The sequence below is a fragment of the Mytilus californianus genome, unplaced genomic scaffold (assembly GCF_021869535.1).
Source record: "Mytilus californianus isolate M0D057914Y unplaced genomic scaffold, xbMytCali1.0.p SCAF_3, whole genome shotgun sequence".
In the NCBI taxonomy this organism is placed as follows: Eukaryota; Metazoa; Mollusca; class Bivalvia; order Mytilida; family Mytilidae; genus Mytilus; species Mytilus californianus.
In genome coordinates this window covers 121,346,823-121,370,335 of record NW_026262679.1, presented here as the reverse complement: position 1 = coordinate 121,370,335, position 23,513 = coordinate 121,346,823, and the positions used below count along the sequence as shown (strand labels likewise).

At 33.3% G+C, this 23,513-nt stretch overlaps 1 protein-coding gene and 1 long non-coding RNA gene across 3 annotated transcripts; both read left to right on the top strand.

Annotated features, from left to right (window-relative positions):
• Positions 1–36: 36 nt before the first annotated feature.
• LOC127736019 (coiled-coil domain-containing protein 124-A-like) lies at positions 37–22,106 on the top strand. Of its 2 annotated transcripts, none has more exons than XM_052246510.1 (5): positions 37–154; positions 3,062–3,256; positions 3,708–3,876; positions 19,001–19,118; positions 21,067–22,106. In XM_052246510.1, the coding sequence occupies exons 2-5, from the start codon at positions 3,098–3,100 to the stop codon at positions 21,257–21,259; spliced, it is 639 nt and encodes a 212-aa protein (XP_052102470.1). In that variant the 5' UTR covers positions 37–154; positions 3,062–3,097; the 3' UTR covers positions 21,260–22,106. The 2 variants fall into 2 exon arrangements, with proteins under 2 accessions (XP_052102470.1, XP_052102471.1); XM_052246511.1 differs by having other exon boundaries at positions 46–154; positions 3,090–3,256.
• Positions 11,261–17,650, top strand: LOC127736020 (uncharacterized). Its single transcript, XR_007998694.1, has 3 exons — positions 11,261–13,423; positions 15,173–15,788; positions 17,512–17,650. It is a non-coding gene; the product is annotated as an uncharacterized LOC127736020 (long non-coding RNA).
• Positions 22,107–23,513: the final 1,407 nt, after the last annotated feature.

Genomic DNA, 23,513 nt, shown 5'->3' with positions numbered 1-23,513 from the left:
TACTCACCTTAGAAATGATCAAAACGAAAGTTAAATGTTAAATTCTCTTTTTACAATGAAATTGCACAACAACTGTCAATAACCAAATTTTAAGGCCTGCTTTAGTTGAGCCAGATTCCTTGCACTTACAACTGATATAAACGTTTAAAACAAGGTACAACATCATAATTACATAACCAAAATTCATATTCATAATATTTACAGTATAATTAATCTTCAAATATATCTAACACAAGTGAACATGATACATATCTCATTATCTGTATATTTTGGGTATGATGAGACAACCGAAGACAACTTTCACATTTTCCTATATTCCCAATACCACAATGCTTATGTTCTTACTTCACAGTAAGAGTCGATTGTTCAACAATCTGATTAAAATATAGAATCTAATCATTATAGTTTCACTTTATTCAAAGATCTCACGCTTTCTGATGTTTCGACCTAGTTCAAATAATTATGACGTCTAGGAAGGCTATTTTAAATTTTTGCTGTCAATGTGGGATCAAAAAAAGTCAAAATCGAAAAATACACACAGCAGACGGCATGATTATCTGGACTAGTTTCGACCATGAATCTGTTGAGTTCTGCTGTATGTTTTTTCAGCCACACACTAGTTTGGACTTGGTCGTTTTGATCCAATAATTATTTTTGTTAATATCTGTTTCCAATCATTATATGAAATGAAAGGTAAGTATAATTATATATGAATAGACTTTTTTAATAAAGATAGACATGAAGCAGTGTTAGCAGAATGTTACAACAGGCAGAGCCAGGTAATACATTGCCAACCCTGCATATAGTTTTACCCATGCATCCTTCCTTCTATCCCCATAGGGTAAATGGTTTGTCCGGCTAACTCCTCCTGCAGTCAGTCATGGGTACTACTTGTACAAGTTATTTTTATTTCCTCGAAGAAGTAAATAATAATATACTTATATAAGTAAATTTGTTATATACATGATATATATTCATATTTTATTTTAAGGTTTAAATAATCTCCTCTTAAATATCTCAAAAAATTTACTTGTGTAAGTAATTTCCCTAAAATTCTCAAGATTTGGGATGTAAAAACATGCCTTAAACAATTTTTCTCTGGTTGGCTCATAATTTTTTATTAGAGTTCAACGTTTCATCTCATTAATTCAACAAAGAAACTAATTGCCCCTTGGAGGCTTGTAAATGAGCAGTGTTTTGAAGATAACAGACAAATGAGATTTTCATTGTCCATGAAATTACACTTAAATGATTAGTAAAGACATCTGCAAAGGATAGACAATTAAAAATTCTATTAGAGCAAAGAAGTCCTGAGAAATTCAAGAAAAGAAGATAAAAAGACTTTTTTACTTGTACAAGTAAAAATTACAAATTGTGACTTGGATGGAAAGTTGTCTCATTGGCACTCATACCACATCTTCTTATATCTATCTACTTGTATAAGTATCTTACACATTTACTTCTATAAGTATATTAATATTTACTGCTTCAAGTAAATAAAAATAACTTGTACAAGTAGTACCCCTGACTGGCAGTTAATACATTGTAAGCAAAAATGGCTAAATTTTATCATTGGTACAAGGACATCATTCGTAAATATAAATCAACATGCAGACATCTTATAAGTTCAGGTATTTCACATCCTATTTTATGGTAATATTCTATACAAAGCACAAAAATATCGTCATTCACCTCAAAAGCTAACCAAACCTTTAAACAGACTTATTCAGAAGGGATATAGTTACGATACTGTCAGGTCATTAAAGACAGCGTATTTTGGAATTAATATTGAATCACCCATAGGGTCTTTGCATCGGAAAAATAAACACATTTATTCTAAAACCAGTTGTTGGCATGGTACGGGTTATGTTCTTCTCATATATTTTATGACGGTATGATACTTAACCCCTAACAAGAGGGATTGTGCTTGATTTTCATATGATGAGGACATAATCTTTCAATCAGTTTAATTGAGGTCTGAAGCTGGCATGTCAGTAACTGCTAGTAGTCCTGTGTTAATTTATGTATCATTGTCATTTTGCTTAGTTTCTTCTGTTACCTATTATGACATTGGACTCAGACTTCTTTTAAACTGAGTTTTACTGTGCGTATTGCTGTGTGTTTGTTTATTCTACATTGGCTAGAGGTATATGGGGAGGGTTGAGATCTCACAAAACATGTTTAACCCTGCCGCATTTTTGCGCCTGTCTCAAGTCGGGAGCCTTTGGCCTTTGTTAGTCTTGTATGTTTTTTAAATTTTAGTTCTATTATATGTTTCGGAGTTAAGTGTGACGTCCATTTTCACTGAACTAGTACACATTTTTGTTTAGGGGCCAGCTGAAGCCTGCCTCCGAGTGCGGGATTTTCTCGCTGTGTTGAAGACCCATTGGTGGCCTTGGGCTGTTTTCTGCTCTTCAGTCGGGTTGTTGTCTCTTTGACATATTCCCCATTTCCATTCTCAATTTTATCTTAATGAAGGGTGTTAGTACATATATTCTAAAGGTGTGCATTTGATCAGGATTTTGATTTAATTTCCAAAAATGATGGGTTTTTGAATTTGAACTTTTGTCATTGTTTAGTAGTATAAAGAACATAAAGTACATGGTTTTTCTGGTTTAATCTTCCTATGGTATCAAGCTAGAACTTTAATATATTGTTGGGTGTTAGTACATATACACTAAAAGGTGTGCACACAGTCAGTTTTGGTGAAATTAGACCTACAGGGTACATGGTTTGTCCAGATTCAAGCTAGAATCTTTTTTATGGTAAAAAAACAAACACAACCATCTCAAGTTTTCTTTCAAAATACATGTAGTTGTTACTAAACCAGCTAGGGCATCATCTTTGTTTAGTTTAAAATTCTTTATTGTTGCTTGTTCCCTTTGTAAAAAAAAGAATGATTTAAAAGTACCTGATATGTGTTGCAAAAAATCAAGGGGCACATTTCAAACTGCTTTAATATAATACAGGTAACTGTTTGACTTGCTGTCAAGTGCATATATTAAATTACAAATAATATATATGGGAATGAATTTAGATATATGCAAGTTTTTATTTTCAGATATCTGTAAATATAAATAAATTTCTAGTTGAAAGAATGCCAAAGAAATTTAAAGGAGAAAACTCAAAGGCTGCTGTGGCAAAAGCAAGAAAGCAAGAACAGAGGGAAACTGATAATGCTAGAAAAGAAAAGGAAAAAGAAGACGAATATTGGAGAGATGATGATAAACATGTTGCCAAAAAGCAACAAAGAAAGGTGGGACTTTCACCTCATCTATTGAAATGATATAAAAATATGAATAAAACAAGGGAGGTAAAAATCAATGAGGCAGCAACAAAGAAAAGTGGGAATAACTTTTAATGTTAAAATGATATGAAAATATTGAGGGAGAAATAGAGTTAAAAAACAAGTGGCAACTACATTTGTAAGAATGATGGGAATCACTCTATCAGTTGAAAGGATACAAAAATATAAAAGAAAAAAAATGGAGGTAAAATAGCATTGAGGCAGCAAATCAATATCCAATGTCATAAAAATGAATAGTATGCATAAGTGATTACAGATATTGGAAAGCTAAAGGTCATTTTCTTTTGACAGTATTATGTTGTTAAGTAAAAGAAGCACCATGAATTAGATTTTCATTATGTCTGCATGATCGTGATTACACAAAAAAAATTTCTGATGGTTAAATCTATTTTTCTTATAGGAAGACAAAGAGAAGAAAAGAGTAGAACAATTGGAAAAGAAGAAAGAATTACAGAAACTTCATGATGAAGAAATGGAATCAATAAAAGTAAAAAAGCCAGCTACAGTAGACAAAATGACTAGAACACAGATTGCTGAAAATATAGAAAAAGAAAGAATAGCAACTGCAGGTAATGTTCATTCTATGGGATTGAATATGTAAATAATACTATATAAAAGGTACATATTCAAGGGGGTACAGAACACCTATGGGAGTTAACTCTTTTAAAATATCAGCCGAAGGTTTTAATCAATATTAGTAAAGAGAAATCAAGCTTCAAAATTAGTGTTTGTTAAACTGCTATATATCAAATGGAATTATTCCTGTAAATTGTGTGGTTCAAATTTCTAGAAATTTTGATATTTTTGGCAACAAGTCGAAGTAAATATTTAAAAAAAAAATATGAAAATCAAACGAGCCAAATCTATTTTAGTCAAAGTGTTAGGTACCCCCTTAAGGAGAAAAATGAATGATGAAATGAGTGGTTTTCAAATTATCTGTTGACAAGGATCTATTAGGATTTCCAGACTGAAACTTGCTTCCCAAATTCTGGGTCTGCAATATACATTTTATATAGACTGCACTTTGAATTCCCACAAATTATTTTACCAGTGGCTAATATTCTATGGAATCTACAAGTGTTAACTTGATAATATATTTTTGTCCCTTGCGCAAGGCGATGCTGTGGACATAGAAATACTGGTCAGACATCCGTCCATGTGTAAATGCTAATGGGAATGGCATTGTAAGTGCTCTCAAGTGTACATTTTTTCCCTGATTTTTATGAAATGTATATCAAAGGTCTATATCAGCAATGTCTAGGACATTAGCAATCTGATGTCTGCATTATTATCACAAAACACAGATCAAGTTTGAATTTTGGTGGCGTCAATATAACAGTTCTAGAGTAATGCCCCTTTACAAATTGAAAAGTTGCTGAATTTTTGTTTCCGTCCTCTAACTTTAGTTTGCCTCAACCAAATGTTATGAAACTTATACACAATGCTTATTACCACAAAATACAGATCAATTTGAATTTTGGTGGTGTCACTTTAACAGTTCAAGAGTAATGCCCGTTTACAAATGGAAAAATTGCTGAATTTTTTGTTTCCGTTCTCTAACTTAAGTTTGCCTCAACCAAATGTTATGAAACTTATACACAATGCTTATTACCACAAACTACAGATCAAGTTTGAATTTTGGTGGTGTCACTTTTACTGTTCTAGAGTTATGTCCCTTTATAACTTTATATAATATGCAAGCAGGTGCATCATCTGTGTCCCATGGACACATTCCCCATTTATTTATTCCAACATAGTCGGTAATAGTTTTGAATTGTCCCCTATTGATCTGATGATGCTACACTATGGAGTTCTCCCTGATCTGTTCTCCGATTGGATGAAAATGTCATCGTTGATGTTCAAACATACATTTGATTATTATTTTGTGATGTACAGCAGGTGACAGTTTTAGATATAGATATCTGAAATAAAAACTATCTTATAACAATGGTACATTTAATGTATTATTAATAAATAAATTTTAACTACAACAAAAAACATTTACTAGTGAAAAATTTCAATTTTCAATACAAACAATACAAGAATGCATTCATCCATGCTGTATTTTTCATGGGGTTTTAAAGAACATAAACATCCAGACTATTCAAAAAGATATAGGCATGCTAAATGAAAATAGACTCATCTATGGACGCAAAATCTCGCATCTTTGAGATGAAATGAAGGCACTGAAATGGTCATTATCTAATGCAAAATTATTTCCAAACTTGCATGTTTTCAATTCACTGCCATCATGTGCTTTAATTAATTAGTCCCCTACCGATGAAGTCGAAGGTGACTTTAGGTTAACACTCCATCCGTCTGTCTGTCTGTCTGTCTGTCCATCTGTCAGTCCGGCAAATCAGTTTTCCAGACATTTTTTCTTCGTGCTTGAAGATATTGATTTGATATTTGGTTTATTGATTTATCATGACAAGTTACAGGTCAAGTTCAATTTTCACGATTTTAGCTTTTCTCTTTGTTCAGTTAAAGCCCTTTCCCTAGAATTAAATTTTTGATGAAATACTTATTAATAAGTAGATTTCTGTACAAAGGCAAATAACTCATTTTTTAAAAGACAAAATGACATTTTGGATTTTTTTCCTTTTCTTTGGTAAATTGTTTGAAGAATTTAGTGGTAGGTTTGTTTGTCATTCTTGAAGATATTGATTTGATAATTATTATATAGTTTTATCATAACAAGTTACAGATCAAGTTGGAATTTTGTTCCAGTCTGATAATTTTGTGCGGAGTTATGATCTTTGGACATAGAAAATTCACTTAAATAATCAGTTTTCAACAGATTTTTTCATCATGCTTGAAGATTTTGACTTGATATTTTTATGTAGTTTACACCTTGACAAGTTATAGATCAAGTTAGAATTTTGTTCCATTACAATGAATTTGTAACCAGTAGGGGACTATGTATTGCCATGCAATACTCACAGAATGCTTGTCTTACATGTCAATTAAAACTGTACATGTACTGGTAAATCTTGGTTTTATATCAGGTTAGGTTTCCCTTCTCCCTTCAGCGTCCTTCTGTTATAGGCACCAAAAGGGTATGCGTCTTTAATTGTTAAATTTATGTTTGTATAGTTTTGACTGACATTTCTTCCCTGTTGAGTAAAATCGTTTTTATACGACCGCAAAAAAATTTTGCGGTCGTATATTTGTATGACGCTGGCATCGTTGTCATTGTCGTCCGAAGACACATTGGTTTTTGCACTCTAACTTTAGTTTAAGTGAATGGATCTCTATGAAATTTTACCATAAGGTTCAATACCACAAAAGGAAGGTTGGGATTGATTTTGGGGGTTATGGTACCAACAGTTAAGGAATAAGGTGCCAAAAAGGGGCCAAAAGTAAGCATTTTTGTAACTTCCGGACATAACTTGTGTGTTAGTGTATGGATCTCTCTGACATTGTACCACAAGGTTCCATATCACAAAGGGAATGCTGGGATTGATTTTGGGGGTAATTGCCTCAAAATTTTAGGAATAGCCAAAAAAGGGGCAAAAAACAAGCATTTTTCTAGTTTCATGACAATAACTTGTGTGTAAGTGTATGGATCTTTCTGAAATTGTACTACAAGGTTCCATATCACAAAGGAAAAGCTGAAATTGAGTTTGGGGGTAATTGCCCAAAACGTTTAGGAATTAGGGGCCAAAAAGGGGCCAAAAATAAGCATTTTTCTAGTTTCCAGACAATACATGTAACTTGTGTTTAAGTGTATGGATCTCTCTGAAATTGTACTGCAAGGTACCATACCACAAAGGGAAGGCTGGGATTGATTTTGGGGGTAATTGCCTCAAAATTTTAGGAATAAGGGGCCAAAAAGGGGAAAAAAACAAGCATTTTTCTAGTTTCAGGACAATAACTTGTGTGTAAGTGTATGGATCTTTATGAAATTTTACTATAAGGTTCCATATCACAAAGTGAAAGCTGGGTTTGAGTTTGGGGGTAATTGCCCTTTACCTTTAGGATTTTGGGGCCAAAAAGGGGCAAAAAAAACAAGCATTTTTATACGACCGCAAAAAAATTTTTGTGGTCGTATATTGGTATGACGTTGGTGTCGTCGTCGTCGTTGTCTGGCGTCGTCGTCGTCGTCCGAAGACGCATTAGTTTTCGCACTCTAACTTTAGTTTAAGTGAATGGATCTCTATGAAATTTTACCATAAGGTTCAATACCACAAAAGGAAGGTGGGGATTGATTTTGGGGGTTATGGTACCAACAGTTAAGGAATTAGGGGCCAAAAAGGGGCCAAAAATAAGCATTTTCTAGATTCCAGACAATAACTGTGGAACGGTGTATGGATCTCTCTGAAATTATACTACAAGTTTCCAAACCACAAAGGGATGGTTAGGATTTGCTTTGGGGGGTTATTGCTCAAACCGTTTAAGAATAAGGGGCAAAAAAGGAGGAAAAACAAGGTTGTCCTCATTAATGGACAAATACTTTAGTACAAAACATAATTTAAAGCAGTGTAAGGGAGATAAATCAAATACACCATTGAAATTATCTCCCTTACACTGCTTTTAAATTATGTATAAAGTAATGGTTAATGAACAATTAAGATAATTTAAAACAGTGTAAGGGAGGTAATCCAAATACAATGTTTTGGTAACTTCCCTTACACTGCTTTTAAATTATGTTTAAAGAAATGCATATTTATAAAGGACGACCAGTATGGCGCATTAGATTTGTAAAATCTTTGACCACATTTATTTATTTGTTATGCCGAATCTAACCGTGTATTTAGATTTTTAATTTTGGGTCCAGTTTTCAAATTGGTCTACATTAAGGTCCAAAGGGTCCAAAATTAAACTTTGTTTGATTTTAACAAAAATTGAATATATGGGGTTCTTTGATATGCTGAATCTAAACATGTATTTAGATTTTTGATTTTTGGCCCAGTTTTCAAGTTGGTCCAAATTGAGGTCCAGAATTAAACTTTGTTTGATTTCAACAAAAATTGAATATATGGGGTTCTTTGATATGTTGCATCTAACCATGTATTTAGATTTTTTATTTGTGGACCCCGCTATCAAATTGGTTCATGTTGAGGTCAAAAGGGTCCAAAATTAAACTTTGTTTGATTTCATCAAAAATTGAATTATTGGGGTTCTTTGATATGCCAAATCTAACCGTGTATTTAGATTTTTAATTTTGGGTCCCGTTTTTTAAATTGGTCTACATTAAGGTCCAAAGGGTCCAAAATTAAACTTAGTTTGATTTTAACAAACATTGAATTCTTGGGGTTCTTTGATATGCTGAATCTAAACATGTGTTTAGATTTTTGATTATGGGCCTAGTTTTCAAGTTGGTCCAAGTTGGGGTCCAAAATTAAACTTTGTTTGATTTCAACAAAAATTGAATATATGGGGTTCTTTGATATGCTGAATCTAAACATGTATTTAGATTTTAGATTTTTGGCCCAGTTTTCAAGTTGGTCCAAATTGGGGTCCAAAATTAAACTTTGTTTGATTTCAACAAAAATTGAATATATGGGGTTCTTTGATATGCTGAATCTTACCATGTATTTAGATTTTTTATTTGTGGGCCTGCTATCAAATTGGTTCATATTGAGGTCAAAAGGGTCCAAAATTAAACTTTGTTTGATTTCATCAAAAATTGAATTATTGGGGTTCTTTGATATGCCAAATCTAACCGTGTATTTAGATTTTTAATTTTGGGTCCCGTTTTTATACGAATGCAAAAAAATTTTTGTGGTCGTATATTGGTATGACGTTGGCATCGTCATCGTCGTCGTCGTCTGGCGTCGTCCAAAGACACATTGGTTTTCGCACTCTAACTTTAGTTTAAGTGAATTGATCTCTATGAAATTTTACCACAAGGTTCAATACCACAAAAGGAAGGTTGGGATTGATTTTGGGGGTTATGGTACCAACAGTAAAGGAATTAGGGGCCAAAAAGGGGCCAAAAATAAGCATTTTTGTAACTTCCAGACATAACTTGTGTGTTAGTGTATGGATCTCTCTGACATTGTACCACAAGGTTCCATATCACAAAAGGAATGCTGGGATTGATTTTGGGGGTAATTGCCTCAAAAATTTAGGAATTAGGGGCCAAAAAAGGGGCAAAAAACAAGCATTTTTCTAGTTTCATGACAATAACTTGTGTGTAAGTGTATGGATCTTTCTGAAATTGTACTACAAGGTTCCATATCACAAAGGGAAAGCTGGAATTGAGTTTGGGGGTAATTGCCGAAACGTTTAGGAATTGGGGGCCAAAAAGGGGCCAAAAATAAGCATTTTTCTAGTTTCCAGACAATAACTTGTGTTCAAGTGTATGGATCTCTCTGAAATTGTACTACAAGGTACCATACCACAAAGGGAAGGCTGGGATTGATGATGAGGGTAATTGCCTCAATATTTTAGGAATTAGGGGCAAAAAAGGGGCAAAAAACAAGCATTTTTCTAGTTTCAGGACAATAACTTGTGTGTAAGTGTATGGATCTTTCTGAAATTGTACTACAAGGTTCCATATCTCAAAAGGAAAGCTGGGTTTGAGTTTGGGGGTAATTGCCCTAAACGTTTAGGAATTTGGGGCCAAAAAGGGGCCAAAAAACACATTTTTCTAGTTTCCAGACAATAACTTGTGTTCAAGTGTATGGATCTCTCTGAAATTGTACTGCAAGGTACCATACCACAAAGGGAAGGCTGGGATTGAGTTTGGGGGTGATGAATCATAAGGGGGTTCAAAAAATTTGGGGGGGAATTTTTTTTATTTCCTTTTATTTTTTCTTTTTTTCCTTTTTTTTCTTTTAAAATTTTCCATTTTAAGTTGGTTATTTCTGATTTATATTTAAAAGCAAATAATAATGATATGGTAGGAGATACACACCAAACAGGAAGTGTAAATTATTATATAATAAGTATTGTGCAATAGCAAGAAATTTTCAATTGCACAGTATTGCACAATAACAAGAAATCTTCAATTGCACAGTATTGCACAATAGCAAGAAATCTTCAATTGCACAGTATTGCGCAATAGCAAGAAATATCCAATAGCACAATATTGCGCAATAGCAAGAAATTGTCAATTGTACAGTATTGCGCAATAGCAAGAAATATTTAATTGCACAGTATTGTGCAAAAGAAGATACTTCGTATAAATTGCTTATTTCTTGACCAATTTCAATGGGGTTTTATTCATGAATTCTTGGGGTTCTTTAATATGCTGAATCTAACCGTGTATTTAGTTTTTATACGACCGCAAAAAAATTTTTGTGGTCGTATATTGGTATGACGTTGGCGTCGTCGTCGGCGTCGTCCGGCGTCGTCGTCCGAAGACGCATTAGTTTTCGCACTCTAACTTTAGTTTAAGTGTATCGATCTTTTTGAAATTTGACCATAAGGTTAAATACCACAAAAGGAAGGTTGGGATTGATTTTGGGGGTTATGGTACCAACAGTTAAGGGATTAGGGGCCAAAAAGGGGCCAAAAATAAGCATTTTCTAGTTTCCAGACAATAACTGTGGAACGGTGTATGGATCTCTCTGAAATTATACTACAAGTTTCCATACCACAAAGGGATGGTTAGGATTTGCTTTGGGGGGTTATGGCTCAAACCGTTTAGGAATTAGGGGCAAAAAAGGGGGAAAAACAAGGTTGTCTTGGTTAATGGACAAATACTTTAGTACAAAACATAATTTAAAGCAGTGTAAGGGAGATAAATCAAATACATCATTGAAATTATCTCCCTTACACTGCTTTTAAATTATGTATAAAGTAATGGTTAATGAACAATAAAGATAATTTAAAACAGTGTAAGGGAGGTAATCCAAATACAACGTTTTGGTTACTTCCCTTACACTGCTTTTAAATTATGTATAAAGAAATGCATATTTATAAAGGAAGACCAGTAAAAATATCTGCAAATGTTGCATCTTTTTTTTTTACCAAAAAATCCATATGAAAGATTTGACACTACATTTTTATACGACCGCAAAAATTAAAAATTTTTTGGTCGTATATTGGTATGACGTTGGCGTCGTCGTCGTCGTCGTCGTCGTCGTCGTCGTCGTCGTCGTCGTCGTCGTCGTCCGGCGTCGTCCGGCGTCGTCCGAAGACACATTGGTTTTCGCACTCTAACTTTAGTTTAAGTGAATGGATCTCCATGAAATTCCACCATAAGGTTCAATACCACAAAAGGAAGGTTGGGATTGATTTTGGGGGTTATGGTACCAACAGTTAAGGAATTAGGGGCCAAAAAGGGGCCAAAAATAAGCATTTTTGTAACTTTCAGACAATAACTTGTGTGTAAGTGTATGGATCTCTCTGACATTGTACCACAAGGTTCCATATCACAAAGGGAAGGCTGTAATTGATTTTGGGGGTAATTGCCTCAAAATTTTAGGAATTAGGGGCCCAAAAAGGGGCAAAAAACAAGCATTTTTCTAGTTTCATGACAATAACTTGTGTGTAAGTGTTTGGATATTTCTGAAATTGTACTACAAGGTTCCATATCACAAAGGGAAAGCTGGAATTGAGTTTGGGGGTAATTGCCCGAAACGTTTAGGAATTGGGGGCCAAAAAGGGGCCAAAAATAAGCATTTTTCTAGTTTCCAGACAATAACTTGTGTTCAAGTGTATGGATCTCTCTGAAATTGTACTGCAAGGTACCATACCACAAAGGGAAGGCTGGGATTGAGTTTGGGGGTGATGAATCATAAGGGGGTTCAAAAAATTTGGGGGGGGGATTTTTTTTTTTTTTTTTTTTCTTTTTTTCCTTTTTTTTTTCTTTTAAAATTTTCCATTTTAAGTTGGTTATTTCTGATTTATATTTAAAAGCAAATAATAATGATATGGTAGGAGATACACACCAAACAGGATGTGTAAATTATTATATAATAAGTATTGTGCAATGGCAAGAAATTTTCAATTGCACAGTATTGCACAATAGCAAGAAATCTTCAATTTAACAGTATTGCGCAATAGCAAGAAATATCCAATAGCACAATATTGCGCAATAGCAAGAAATTGTCAATTGTACAGTATTGCGCAATAGCAAGAAATATTCAATTGCACAGTATTGTGCAAAAGAAGATACTTCGTATAAATTGCTTATTTCTTGATCAATTTCAATGGGGTTTTATTCTTGAATTCTTGGGGTTCTTTAATATGCTGAATCTAACAGTGTATTAAGTTTTTGGATTTTGGGCCCCGTTTTTGAATTGGTCCACATTGAGGTCCAAAGGGTCCAAAATTAAACTTTGTTTGATTTCATCAAAAATTGAATTATTGGGGTTCTCTGATATGCCGAATCTAACCATGTATTTAGATTTTTAATTTTGGGTCCCGTTTTTTAAATTTGTCTACATTAAGGTCCAAAGGGTCCAAAATTAAACTTAGTTTGATTTTAACAAAAATTGAATTCTTAGGGTTCTTTGATATGCTGAATCTAACCATGTATTTAGATTTTTGATTTATATGGGCCCAGTTTTCAAGTTGGTCCAAGTTGGGGTCCAAAATTAAACTTTGTTTGATTTCAACAAAAATTGAATATATGGGGTTCTTTGATATGCTGAATCTAAACATGTATTTAGATTTTAGATTTTTGGCCCAGTTTTCAAGATGGTCCAAATTGGGGTCCAAAATTAAACTTTGTTTGATTTCAACAAAAATTGAATATATGGGGTTCTTTGATATGCTGAATCTTACCATGTATTTAGATTTTTTATTTGTGGGCCCGCTATCAAATTGGTTCATATTGAGGTCAAAAGGGTCCAAAATTAAACTTTGTTTGATTTCATCAAAAATTGAATTATTGGGGTTCTTTGATATGCCAAATCTAACTGTGTTTTTAGATTTTTAATTTAGGGTCCCGTTTTTTAAATTTGTCTACATTAAGGTCCAAAGGGTCCAAAATTAAACTTAGTTTGATTTTAACAAAAATTGAATTCTTCGGGTACTTTGATATGCTGAATCTAAACATGTGTTTAGATTTTTGATTATGGGACCAGTTTTCAAGTTTGTCCAAGTTGGGGTCCAAAATTAAACTTTGTTTGATTTCAACAAAAATTGAATATATGGGGTTCTTTGATATGCTGAATCTAACCATGTATTTTGATTTTGGACAGTGGACCATAATAGGTAAATTAAAAAAATTGAAGTTCTTAGACCACATTCTGTGTCAGAAACCTATGCTGTGTCAAATATTTAATCACAATCCAAATTCAGAGCTGTATCAAGCTTGAATGTTGTGTTCATACTTGCCCCAACTGTTCAGGGTTCGACCTCTGCGGTCGTATCAAGCTGCGCCCAGCGAAGCATTTTATTAATTCTATTATAAAATAGATTAAGTTAGCACTATGGTAAATTTAAATGGGTAATTATGGTTGCCAACTCCATTGGAAATTTGAATTGAGATTATGACCATATCTTGAGGGAAAGAATTTTTTTGGGGAAAAAAAAGGGGAGGGGGATAAAAAGAAATTGTGGGGGGTCAATTTTTTCTCATTTCAGATTTCAGAAATTAAAAAGAATTATTCTTCAAATATTTTTTTTTTTTCAAATTTCAAATATTGAAAAATTTCAAGAAGTAATCTTTAATTGCACAGTATGGCGCATTAGATTTGTAAAATCTTTGATCACATTTATTTATTTGTTATGCCGAATCTAACAGTGTATTTAGATTTTTAATTTTGGGTCCAGTTTTCAAATTGGTCTACATTAAGGTCCAAAGGGTCCAAAATTAAACTTTGTTTGATTTTAGCAAAAATTGAATATATGAGGTTCTTTGATATGCTGAATCTAAACATGTATTTAGATTTTTGATTTTTGGCCCAGTTTTCAAGTTGGTCCAAATTGGGGTCCAAAATTAAACTTTGTTTGATTTCAACAAAAATTGAATATATGGGGTTCTTTGATATGCTGAATCTAACCATGTATTTAGATTTTTTATTTGTGGACCCCGTTATCAAATTGGTTCATATTGAGGTCAAAAGGGTCCAAAATTAAACTTTGTTTGATTTCATCTAAAATTGAATTATTGGGGTTCTTTGAAAATTCCAAATCTAACCGTGTATTTAGATTTTTAATTTTGGGTCCTGTTTTTTAAATTGGTCTACATTAAGGTCCAAAGGGTCCAAAATTAAACTTAGTTTGATTTTAACAAAAATTGAATTCTTGGGGTTCTTTGATATGCTGAATCTAAACATGTGTTTAGATTTTTGATTATGGGCCCAGTTTTCAAGTTGGTCCAAGATAGGGTCCAGTATTTAAACTTTGTTTGATTTCAACAAAAATTGAATATATGGGGTTCTTTGATATGCTGAATCTAAACATGTATTTATATTTTTGATTATGGGCCCAGTTTTCAAGTTGGTCCAAATTGGGGTCCAAAATTAAACTTTGTTTGATTTCAACAAAAATTGAATATATGAGGTTCTTTGATATGCTGAATCTAACCATGTATTTAGATTTTTTATTTGTGGGCCCCGCTATCAAATTGGTTCATATTGAGGTCAAAAGGGTCCAAAATTAAACTTTGTTTGATTTCATCAAAAATTGAATTATTGGGGTTCTTCGATATGCCAAATCTAACTGTGTTTTTAGATTTTTAATTTGGGTCCCGTTTTTTAAATTGGTCTTCATTGAGGTCTAAAGGGTCCAAAATTAAACTTAGTTTGATTTTAAGAAAAATTGAATTCTTGGGGTTCTTTGATATGCTGAATCTAAACATGTGTTTAGATTTTTGATTATGGTCCCAGTTTTCAAGTTGGTCCAAGTTGGGGTCCAAAATTAAACTTTATTTGATTTTAACAAAAATTGAATATATGGGGTTCTTTGATATGCTGAATCTAACCATGTATTTTGATTTTGGTCATTGGACCATAATAGGTAAATTAAAAAGAATCAAGTTCTTAGACCACATTCTTTCTGTGTCAGAAACCTATGCTGTGTCAAATATTTAATAACAATCCAAATTCAGAGCTGTATCAAGCTTGAATGTTGTGTCCATACTTGCCCCAACTGTTCAGGGTTCGACCTCTGCGGTCGTATCAAGCTGCGCCCCAGCGAAGCATTTTATTGATTATGGCCCCAGTTTTCAAGTTGGTCCAAGTTGGGGTCCAAAATTAAACTTTGTTTGATTTCAACAAAAATTGAATATATGGGGTTCTTTGATATGCTGAATCTAAACATGTATTTAGATTTTAGATTTTTGGCCCAGTTTTAAAGTTTGTACAAATTGGGGTCCAAAATTAAACTTCGTTTGATTTCAACAAAAATTGAATATATGGGGTTCTTTGATATGCTGAATCTTACCATGTATTTAGATTTTTTATTTGTGGGCCCGCTATCAAATTGGTTCATATTGAGGTCAAAAGGGTCCAAAATTAAACTTTGTTTGATTTCATCAAAAATTGAATTATTGGGGTTCTTTGATATGCCAAATCTAACCGTGTATATAGATTTTTAATTTTGGGTCCCGTTTTTTAAATTGGTCTACATTAAGGTCCAAAGGGTCCAAAATTAAACTTAGTTTGATTTTAACAAAAATCGAATTTAAGGGGTTCTTTGATATGCTGAATCTAAACATGTGTTTAGATTTTTGATTATGGGACCAGTTTTCAAGTTGTTCAAAGTTGGGGTCCAAAATTAAACTTTGTTTGATTTCAACAAAAATTGAATATATGGGGTTCTTTGATATGCTGAATCTAAACATGTATTTAGATTTTAGATTTTTGGCCCAGTTTTCAAGTTGGTCCAAATTGGGGTCCAAAATTAAACTTTGTTTGATTTCAACAAAAATTGAATATATGGGGTTTCTTTGATATGCTGAATCTTACCATGTATTTAGATTTTTTATTTGTGGGCCTGCTATGAAATTGGTTCATATTGAGGTCAAAAGGGTCCAAAATTAAACTTTGTTTGATTTCATCAAAAATTGAATCATTGGGGTTCTTTGATATGCCAAATCTAACCATGTTTTTAGATTTTTAATTTTGGGTCCCGTTTTTTAAATTGGTCTACATAAAGGTCCAAAGGGTCCAAAATTAAACTTAGTTTGATTTTAACAAAAATTGAATTCTTGGGGTACCTTGATATGCTGAATCTAAACATGTGTTTAGATTTTTGATTATGGGACCAGTTTTCAAGATTGTCCAAGTTGGGGTCCAAAATTAAACTTTGTTTATTTTCAACAAAAATTGAATATATGGGGTTCTTTGATATGCTGAATCTAACCATGTATTTTGATTTTGGACATTGGACCATAATAGGTAAATTAAAAAAATTGAAGTTCTTAGACCACATTCTTTCTGTGTCAGAAACCTATGCTGTGTCAAATATTTAATCACAATCCAAATTCAGAGCTGTATCAAGCTTGAATGTTGTGTCCATACTTGCCCCAACTGTTCAGGGTTGGACCTCTGCGGTCGTATCAAGCTGCGCCCAGCGAAGCGTTTTATTGGATTTTGGGCCCCGTTTTTAAATTGGTCCACATTGAGGTCCAAAGGGTCCAAAATTAAACTTTGTTTGATTTCATCTAAAATTGAATTATTGGGGTTCTTTGATATGCCGAATCTAACCGTGTATTTAGATTCTTAATTTTTGGTTCCGTTTTCAAATTGGTCTACATTAAGGTCCAAAGGGTCCAAAATTAAACTTAGTTTGATTTTAACAAAAATTGAATTCTTAGGGTTCTTTGATATGCTGAATCAAAACATGTATTTAGATTTTTGATTATGGGCCCAGTTTTCAAGTTGGTCCAAATCGGGGTCCAAAATTAAACTTTGTTTGATTTCAACAAAAATTGAATATATGGGGTTCTTTGATATGCTGAATCTAACCATGTATTTAGATTTTTGATTTTTGGGCCCCGTTATCAACTTTGTCCACATTGAGGTCAAAAGGGTCCAAAATTAAACTTTGTTTGATTTCATCAAAAATTGAATTCTTGGGGTTCTTTGATATGCTGCATCTAACCATGTATTTAGGTTTTGGATATTGGACCATAATAGGTGAATGTCCAATTTAAAATTTTTAAGTTCTTAGATCACATTCATTCTGTGTTAGAAACCTATGCTGTGTCAAATATTTAATCACAATCCAAATGCAAAGCTGTATCAAGCTTGAATGTTGTGTCCATACTTGCCCCAACTGTTCAGGGTTCGACCTCTGCGGTCGTATCAAGCTGCGCCCTGCGGAGCATTTTATTTGAATTGGTCTACATTAAGGTCCAAAGGGTCCAAAATTAAACTTAGTTTGATTTTAACAAAAATTGAATTTTTGGGGTTCTTTGATATGCTGAATCTAAACATGTGTTTAGATTTTTGATTATGGGACCAGTTTTCAAGTTGGTCCAAGTTGGGGTCCAAAATTAAATTTGTTTGATTTCAACAAAAATTGAATATATGGGGTTCTTTGATATGCTGAATCTAAACATGTATTTAGATTTTAGATTTTTGGCCCAGTTTTCAAGTTGGTCCAAATTGGGGTCCAAAATTAAACTTTGTTTGATTTCAACAAAAATTGAATATATGGGGTTCTTTGATATGCTGAATCTTACCATGTATTTAGATTTTTTATTTGTGGGCCCGCTATCAAATTGGTTTATATTGAGGTCAAAAGGGTCCAAAATTAAACTTTGTTTGATTTCATAAAAAATTGAATTATTGGGGTTCTGTGATATGCCAAATCTAACCGTGTTTTTAGATTTTTTGTTTTGGGTCCCGTTTTTTTTAATTGGTCTACATTAAGGTCCAAAGGGTCCAAAATTAAACTTAGTTTGATTTTAACAAAAATTGAATTCTTGGGGTACTTTGATATGCTGAATCTAAACATGTGTTTAGATTTTTGATTATGGGACCAGTTTTCAAGTTTGTCCAAGTTGGGGTCCAAAATTAAACTTTGTTTGATTTCAACAAAAATTGAATATATGGGGTTCTTTGATATGCTGAATCTAACCATGTATTTTGATTTTGGACATTGGACCATAATAGGTAAATTAAAAAAATTGAAATTCTTAGACCACATTCTTTCTGTGTCAGAAACCTATGCTGTGTCAAATATTTAATCACAATCCAAATTCAGAGCTGTATCAAGCTTGAATGTTGTTTCCATACTTGCCCCAACTGTTCAGGGTTCGACCTCTGCGGTCGTATAAAGCTGCGCCCAGCGAAGCATTTTATTCTAGTTTCCAGACAATAACTTGTGTTCAAGTGTATGGATCTCTCTGAAATTGTACTGCAAGGTACCATACCATAAAGGGAAGGCTGGGATTGAGTTTGGGGGTGCTGAATCATAAGGGGGTTCAAAAAAAATTGGGGAGGGGGGATTTTATTTTCCTTTTTTTCCTTTTTTTTTCTTTAAAATTTTCCATTTTAAATTGGTTATTTCTGATTTATATATAAAAGCAAATAATAATGATATGGTTTGAATAGGTAAATTTAAAATTTTTAAGTTCTTAGACCACATTCATTCTGTGTCAGAAACCTATGCTGTGTCAAATATTTAATCACAATCCAAATTCAGTGCTGTATCAAGCTTGAATGTTGTGTCCATACTTGCCCCAACTGTTCAGGGTTTGACCTCTGTGGTCGTATCAAACTGCGCCCAGCGGAGCACTTTATTTATTATGTGTTCCATTGTATATATTTCTTGGTTTTAGCAAGCATTGTTTTAAATTAGTTCTCATGTAATCTAGACAATATATTGTTGTTTTAGCTGCAGCAGAGAAAGAAAAAGAAGAAACACATTTGGATAAACCATTGGAGGAAAATCTAAACAAACTACAGTTAGAGGGTGAAGCAAGAAGTGTTGAAGCTGCTTTATCAGTTTTAAGGTGTGTAGTATTATATGGAAATTCTTTAATTTTGTGTTTATCAGATCATAGGCTTCATTATTTTATAAATTATATTTTCCATTAAATACCATACAAAACGTGAATTGTACACTTTTTCACTGGACATAATTCAAATTACCAGGTAGAGTGTAATATAATACTACAAGCAAGAAATTAGAGACAATGTCATTTCCCAGCTGTTTGTTTACATTGCCTGCCATATTTTTATTTACAAAGTAGCTGTCAACCTAGTTTGTTTCTTTTCAAATTTTCAAATTACAATAATTATTTAATTAATCAATATTATGCAATTTTATTGAGGATTTCATATCTATGAATATATAATAAATTAGTGTAACATAAGTACAATATCGTCTTTTTATACGATCGCAAACATTTTTTTTGGATCGTATAATGGTATGATGTCGTCGTCGTCGTCCGAAGACACATTGGTTTCCGGACAATTACTTAAGTTTAAGTGAATGGATCTCTATGAAATTTTTAAAGAAGGTTCAATACCATAAAAGGAAGGTTGGGATTGATTTTTGGGATGATGGTCACAACCGTTTAGGAATTAGGGGCCCCAAAGGGGCCCAAAACAAGCATTTTTCTAGTTTCAGGATAATAACTTGTGTATAAGTATTTCGATTGCTCTGAAATTGTACGACAATGTTTAATACCACAAGTAGAAGGTTGGGATTTATTTTAGGGGTTATGGGGCCAACAGTTTAGGAATTAAGAGCCAAAAACAAGCATTTTTCTAGTTTCCAGACAATTACTTGTGTGTAATTGTATGGATCTCTCTGACATTGTACCACAAGGTTCCATATCACAAAGGGAAAGTATAGGATTGAGTTTGGGGTTAATTGCCTAATTATGTAGGAATACGGGGCCAAAAAAGGGCCAAAAACAAGCATTTTTATAGTTTCCAGACAATAACTTGTGTTTAAGTGTATGGAAATCTCTGAAATTGTACTACAACTTCAACTTCAGTCTGGTTCCATACTACAAAGGAAAGGCTGGGATCGAGTTTTGGGGTTATTGCTCCAAGGGGGGTTTCAAAAAGTTTTGGGGATTTTTTTTTCCAATCTTTTTAAAGGATTCATTATTTTTTTTCAAAATTTTCAAATTTTGAATTTTTGAAAAGTTTCAAGAAGAAATCTTCAATTGCACAGTATTACGCAATAGATTTGTAGGATCTTTGACCACATTTATTTTGTGTCAGAAATCTATATTATGTCAAAAATTTGATCACAATCCAAATTCAGACAGTATCAAGCTTGAATATTGTGTCCAAATTTGTACCAACTGTTCAGGGTTCAACCTCTGCGGTCGTATCAGGCTGCACTCAGCGAAGCATTTTATTGTTAGTAGAACTTAGAAGATCTTTATGAAATCTGACAAAAAAATCAGAATGTTAGAATACTCAATATCTTTATACTTGAATGAAGTTATACATTTTCATTTTCTTTTTCATATAAACATGAAGAAATATATCTTTCCTGTCATGCTCAATGCTCATTGAAACATTGGCAGGCATTATATTTGTTGATATCATTATACTGAATGTAAGCAGTCCTTTTGATTTGATGAGGCAAACATGTTCTAGAAAACCAACTGTTTCATGATTAAAAAATATACAAAAACATGTAGACTTATTTTTAAAGATAAGTTCGGGAGTCATAGGCTTATCATAGTGAGAACCCTGCTTTAAAGTCCGATTTGATCTCTGGCATCGTTCAATTGGAAGTATAATAAAGGTCATTTATTTAACCTTTTCAAGTTCTTGTGAAAAAAGAAACTAGTTTTGTTTTAAAAGTAAAACAGTCTGCCTCTTAGGATAAGTAAATTTTCACAGTTTTATTAAATGATGCGTTTTGGACTGCATTGCAACATAATAGCACATTTATTGACAGTTGTTTGGTAGTGATATGATTGTTGTTTTCAGTGAAAAAGAAGCTGCAGTTGATCACCATCCAGAAAAGAGAATGAAAGCTGCCTATAAAAAATATGAAGACACTAACCTACCTATATTAAAACAGGAGAACCCAAGTATGAAATTATCACAATTAAAACATATGTTGTGGAAAGATTGGATGAAGTCACCTGATAACCCACTCAACCAATCAGCAGAATCTTAGCGCTACATAATGGAAGAAAAGAATTTGCTACAAGGAACCACCATAATGTTATACATGAAACTATCCACCCAGAGATGAAATAACAGACGGAATAGGACATGTAATCAAAAGATTTATGTGTTGCAAATGTCTGGAACACTATTGTCATGGCTTTACTGTTGATTAATTATGATATCTCTTGCAAATAATGTCACTGTATGTGTAAAAAGTCTTGTCCTGTCAAACTGATGATATTTAATTGTTATTCATGATGCAATGAGAGTATACAATAATCTTAAACATTAGTCATATTTGGTAGTGTTTAAGGCAAATTATGTGAATTTAAGTCTGGATCATAAATTTTATTATTGTATATGGATCTTGCTTCTACATAGTTGAGATACAAATCTCAAAAGTACATGTATGATATCATATATCCAAGGTTTGTTACATTAAAATATTTTCTTCTTTGAGTGATGAAGGTAACATAACTACCTTCTGCTCCTAGAATAAGATGCATATTGGTGAGATGTCTTCCATGCAAGATAAAATATCAAATAAAAATACATTATGTAATTTGTGAAATGGTGATTTAGATTTTATTTGTGAAATTGAAGTGTTCTATACATTTTTACTCTTTAACCTTTGTTTAGAACTAATATTCCATGTTTATATGTTTAATTATGATTTTATATACAAGTTTTTTTTAAGCTTTTCTATTTGAGAACATTGATAGTAAGCCATACAAAATGATAATCAGTTCTGCTCATTGTTGAAGGCTGCACAGTGACCTATAGTTGCTTACATGTATATCAATTGGTGGATAGTTGTCTCGTTGGCAATCATACAATATATGTTATCATGTTTTTATACGACCGCAAAAAAATTTTTGTGGTCGTATATTGGTATGACGTTGGCGTCGTCGTCGTCGTCGTCTGGCGTCGTCCTGCGTCGTCCGAAGACACATTGGTTTTCGCACTCTAACTTTAGTTTAAGTGAATGGATCTCTATGAAATTTTACCACAAGGTTCAATACCACAAAAGGAAGGTTGGGATTGATTTTGGGGGTTATGGTACCAACAGTAAAGGAATTAGGGGCCAAAAATAAGCATTTTTGTAACTTCCAGACATAACTTGTGTGTTAGTGTATGGATCTCTTTGACATTGTACCACAAGGTTCCATATCACAAAAGGAATGCTGGGATTGATTTTGGGGGTAATTGCCTCAAAATTTTAGGAATTAGGGGCCAAAAAAGGGGCAAAAAACAAGCATTTTTCTAGTTTCATGACAATAACTTGTGTGTAAGTGTATGGATCTTTCTGAAATTGTACTACAAGGTTCCATATCACAAAGGGAAAGCTGGAATTGAGTTTGGGGGTAATTGCCGAAACGTTTAGGAATTGGGGGCCAAAAAGGGGCCAAAAATAAGCATTTTTCTAGTTTCCAGATAATAACTTGTGTTCAAGTGTATGGATCTCTCTGAAATTGTACTGCAAGGCACCATACCACAAAGGGAAGGCTGGGATTGATTTTGGGGGTAATTGCCTCAAAATTTTAGGAATTAGGGGCCAAAAACGGGGCAAAAAACAAGCATTTTTCTAGTTTCATGACAATAACTTGTGTGTAAGTGTATGGATCTTTCTGAAATTGTACTACAAGGTTCCATATCACAAAGGGAAAGCTGGAATTGAGTTTGGGGGTAATTGCCGAAACGTTTAGGAATTGGGGGCCAAAAAGGGGCCAAAAATAAGCATTTTTCTAGTTTCCAGATAATAACTTGTGTTCAAGTGTATTGATCTCTCTGAAATTGTACTGCAAGGCACCATACCACAAAGGGAAGGCTGGGATTGATGATGGGGGTAATTGCCTCAATATTTTAGGAATTGGGGGCCAAAAAGGGGCCAAAAATAAGCATTTTTCTAGTTTCCAGATAATAACTTGTGTTCAAGTGTATGGATCTCTCTGAAATTGTACCGCAAGGCACCATACCACAAAGGGAAGGCTGGGATTGATGATGGGGGTAATTGCCTCAATATTTTAGGAATTAGGGGCCAAAAAGGGGCAAAAAACAAGCATTTTTCTAGTTTCAGGACAATAACTTGTGTGTAAGTGTATGGATCTTTCTGAAATTGTACTACAAGGTTCCATATCACAAAGGGAAAGCTGGGTTTGAGTTTGGGGGTAATTGCCCTAAACGTTTAGGAATATGGGGCCAAAAAGGGGCCAAAAAACACATTTTTCTAGTTTCCAGACAATAACTTGTGTTCAAGTGTA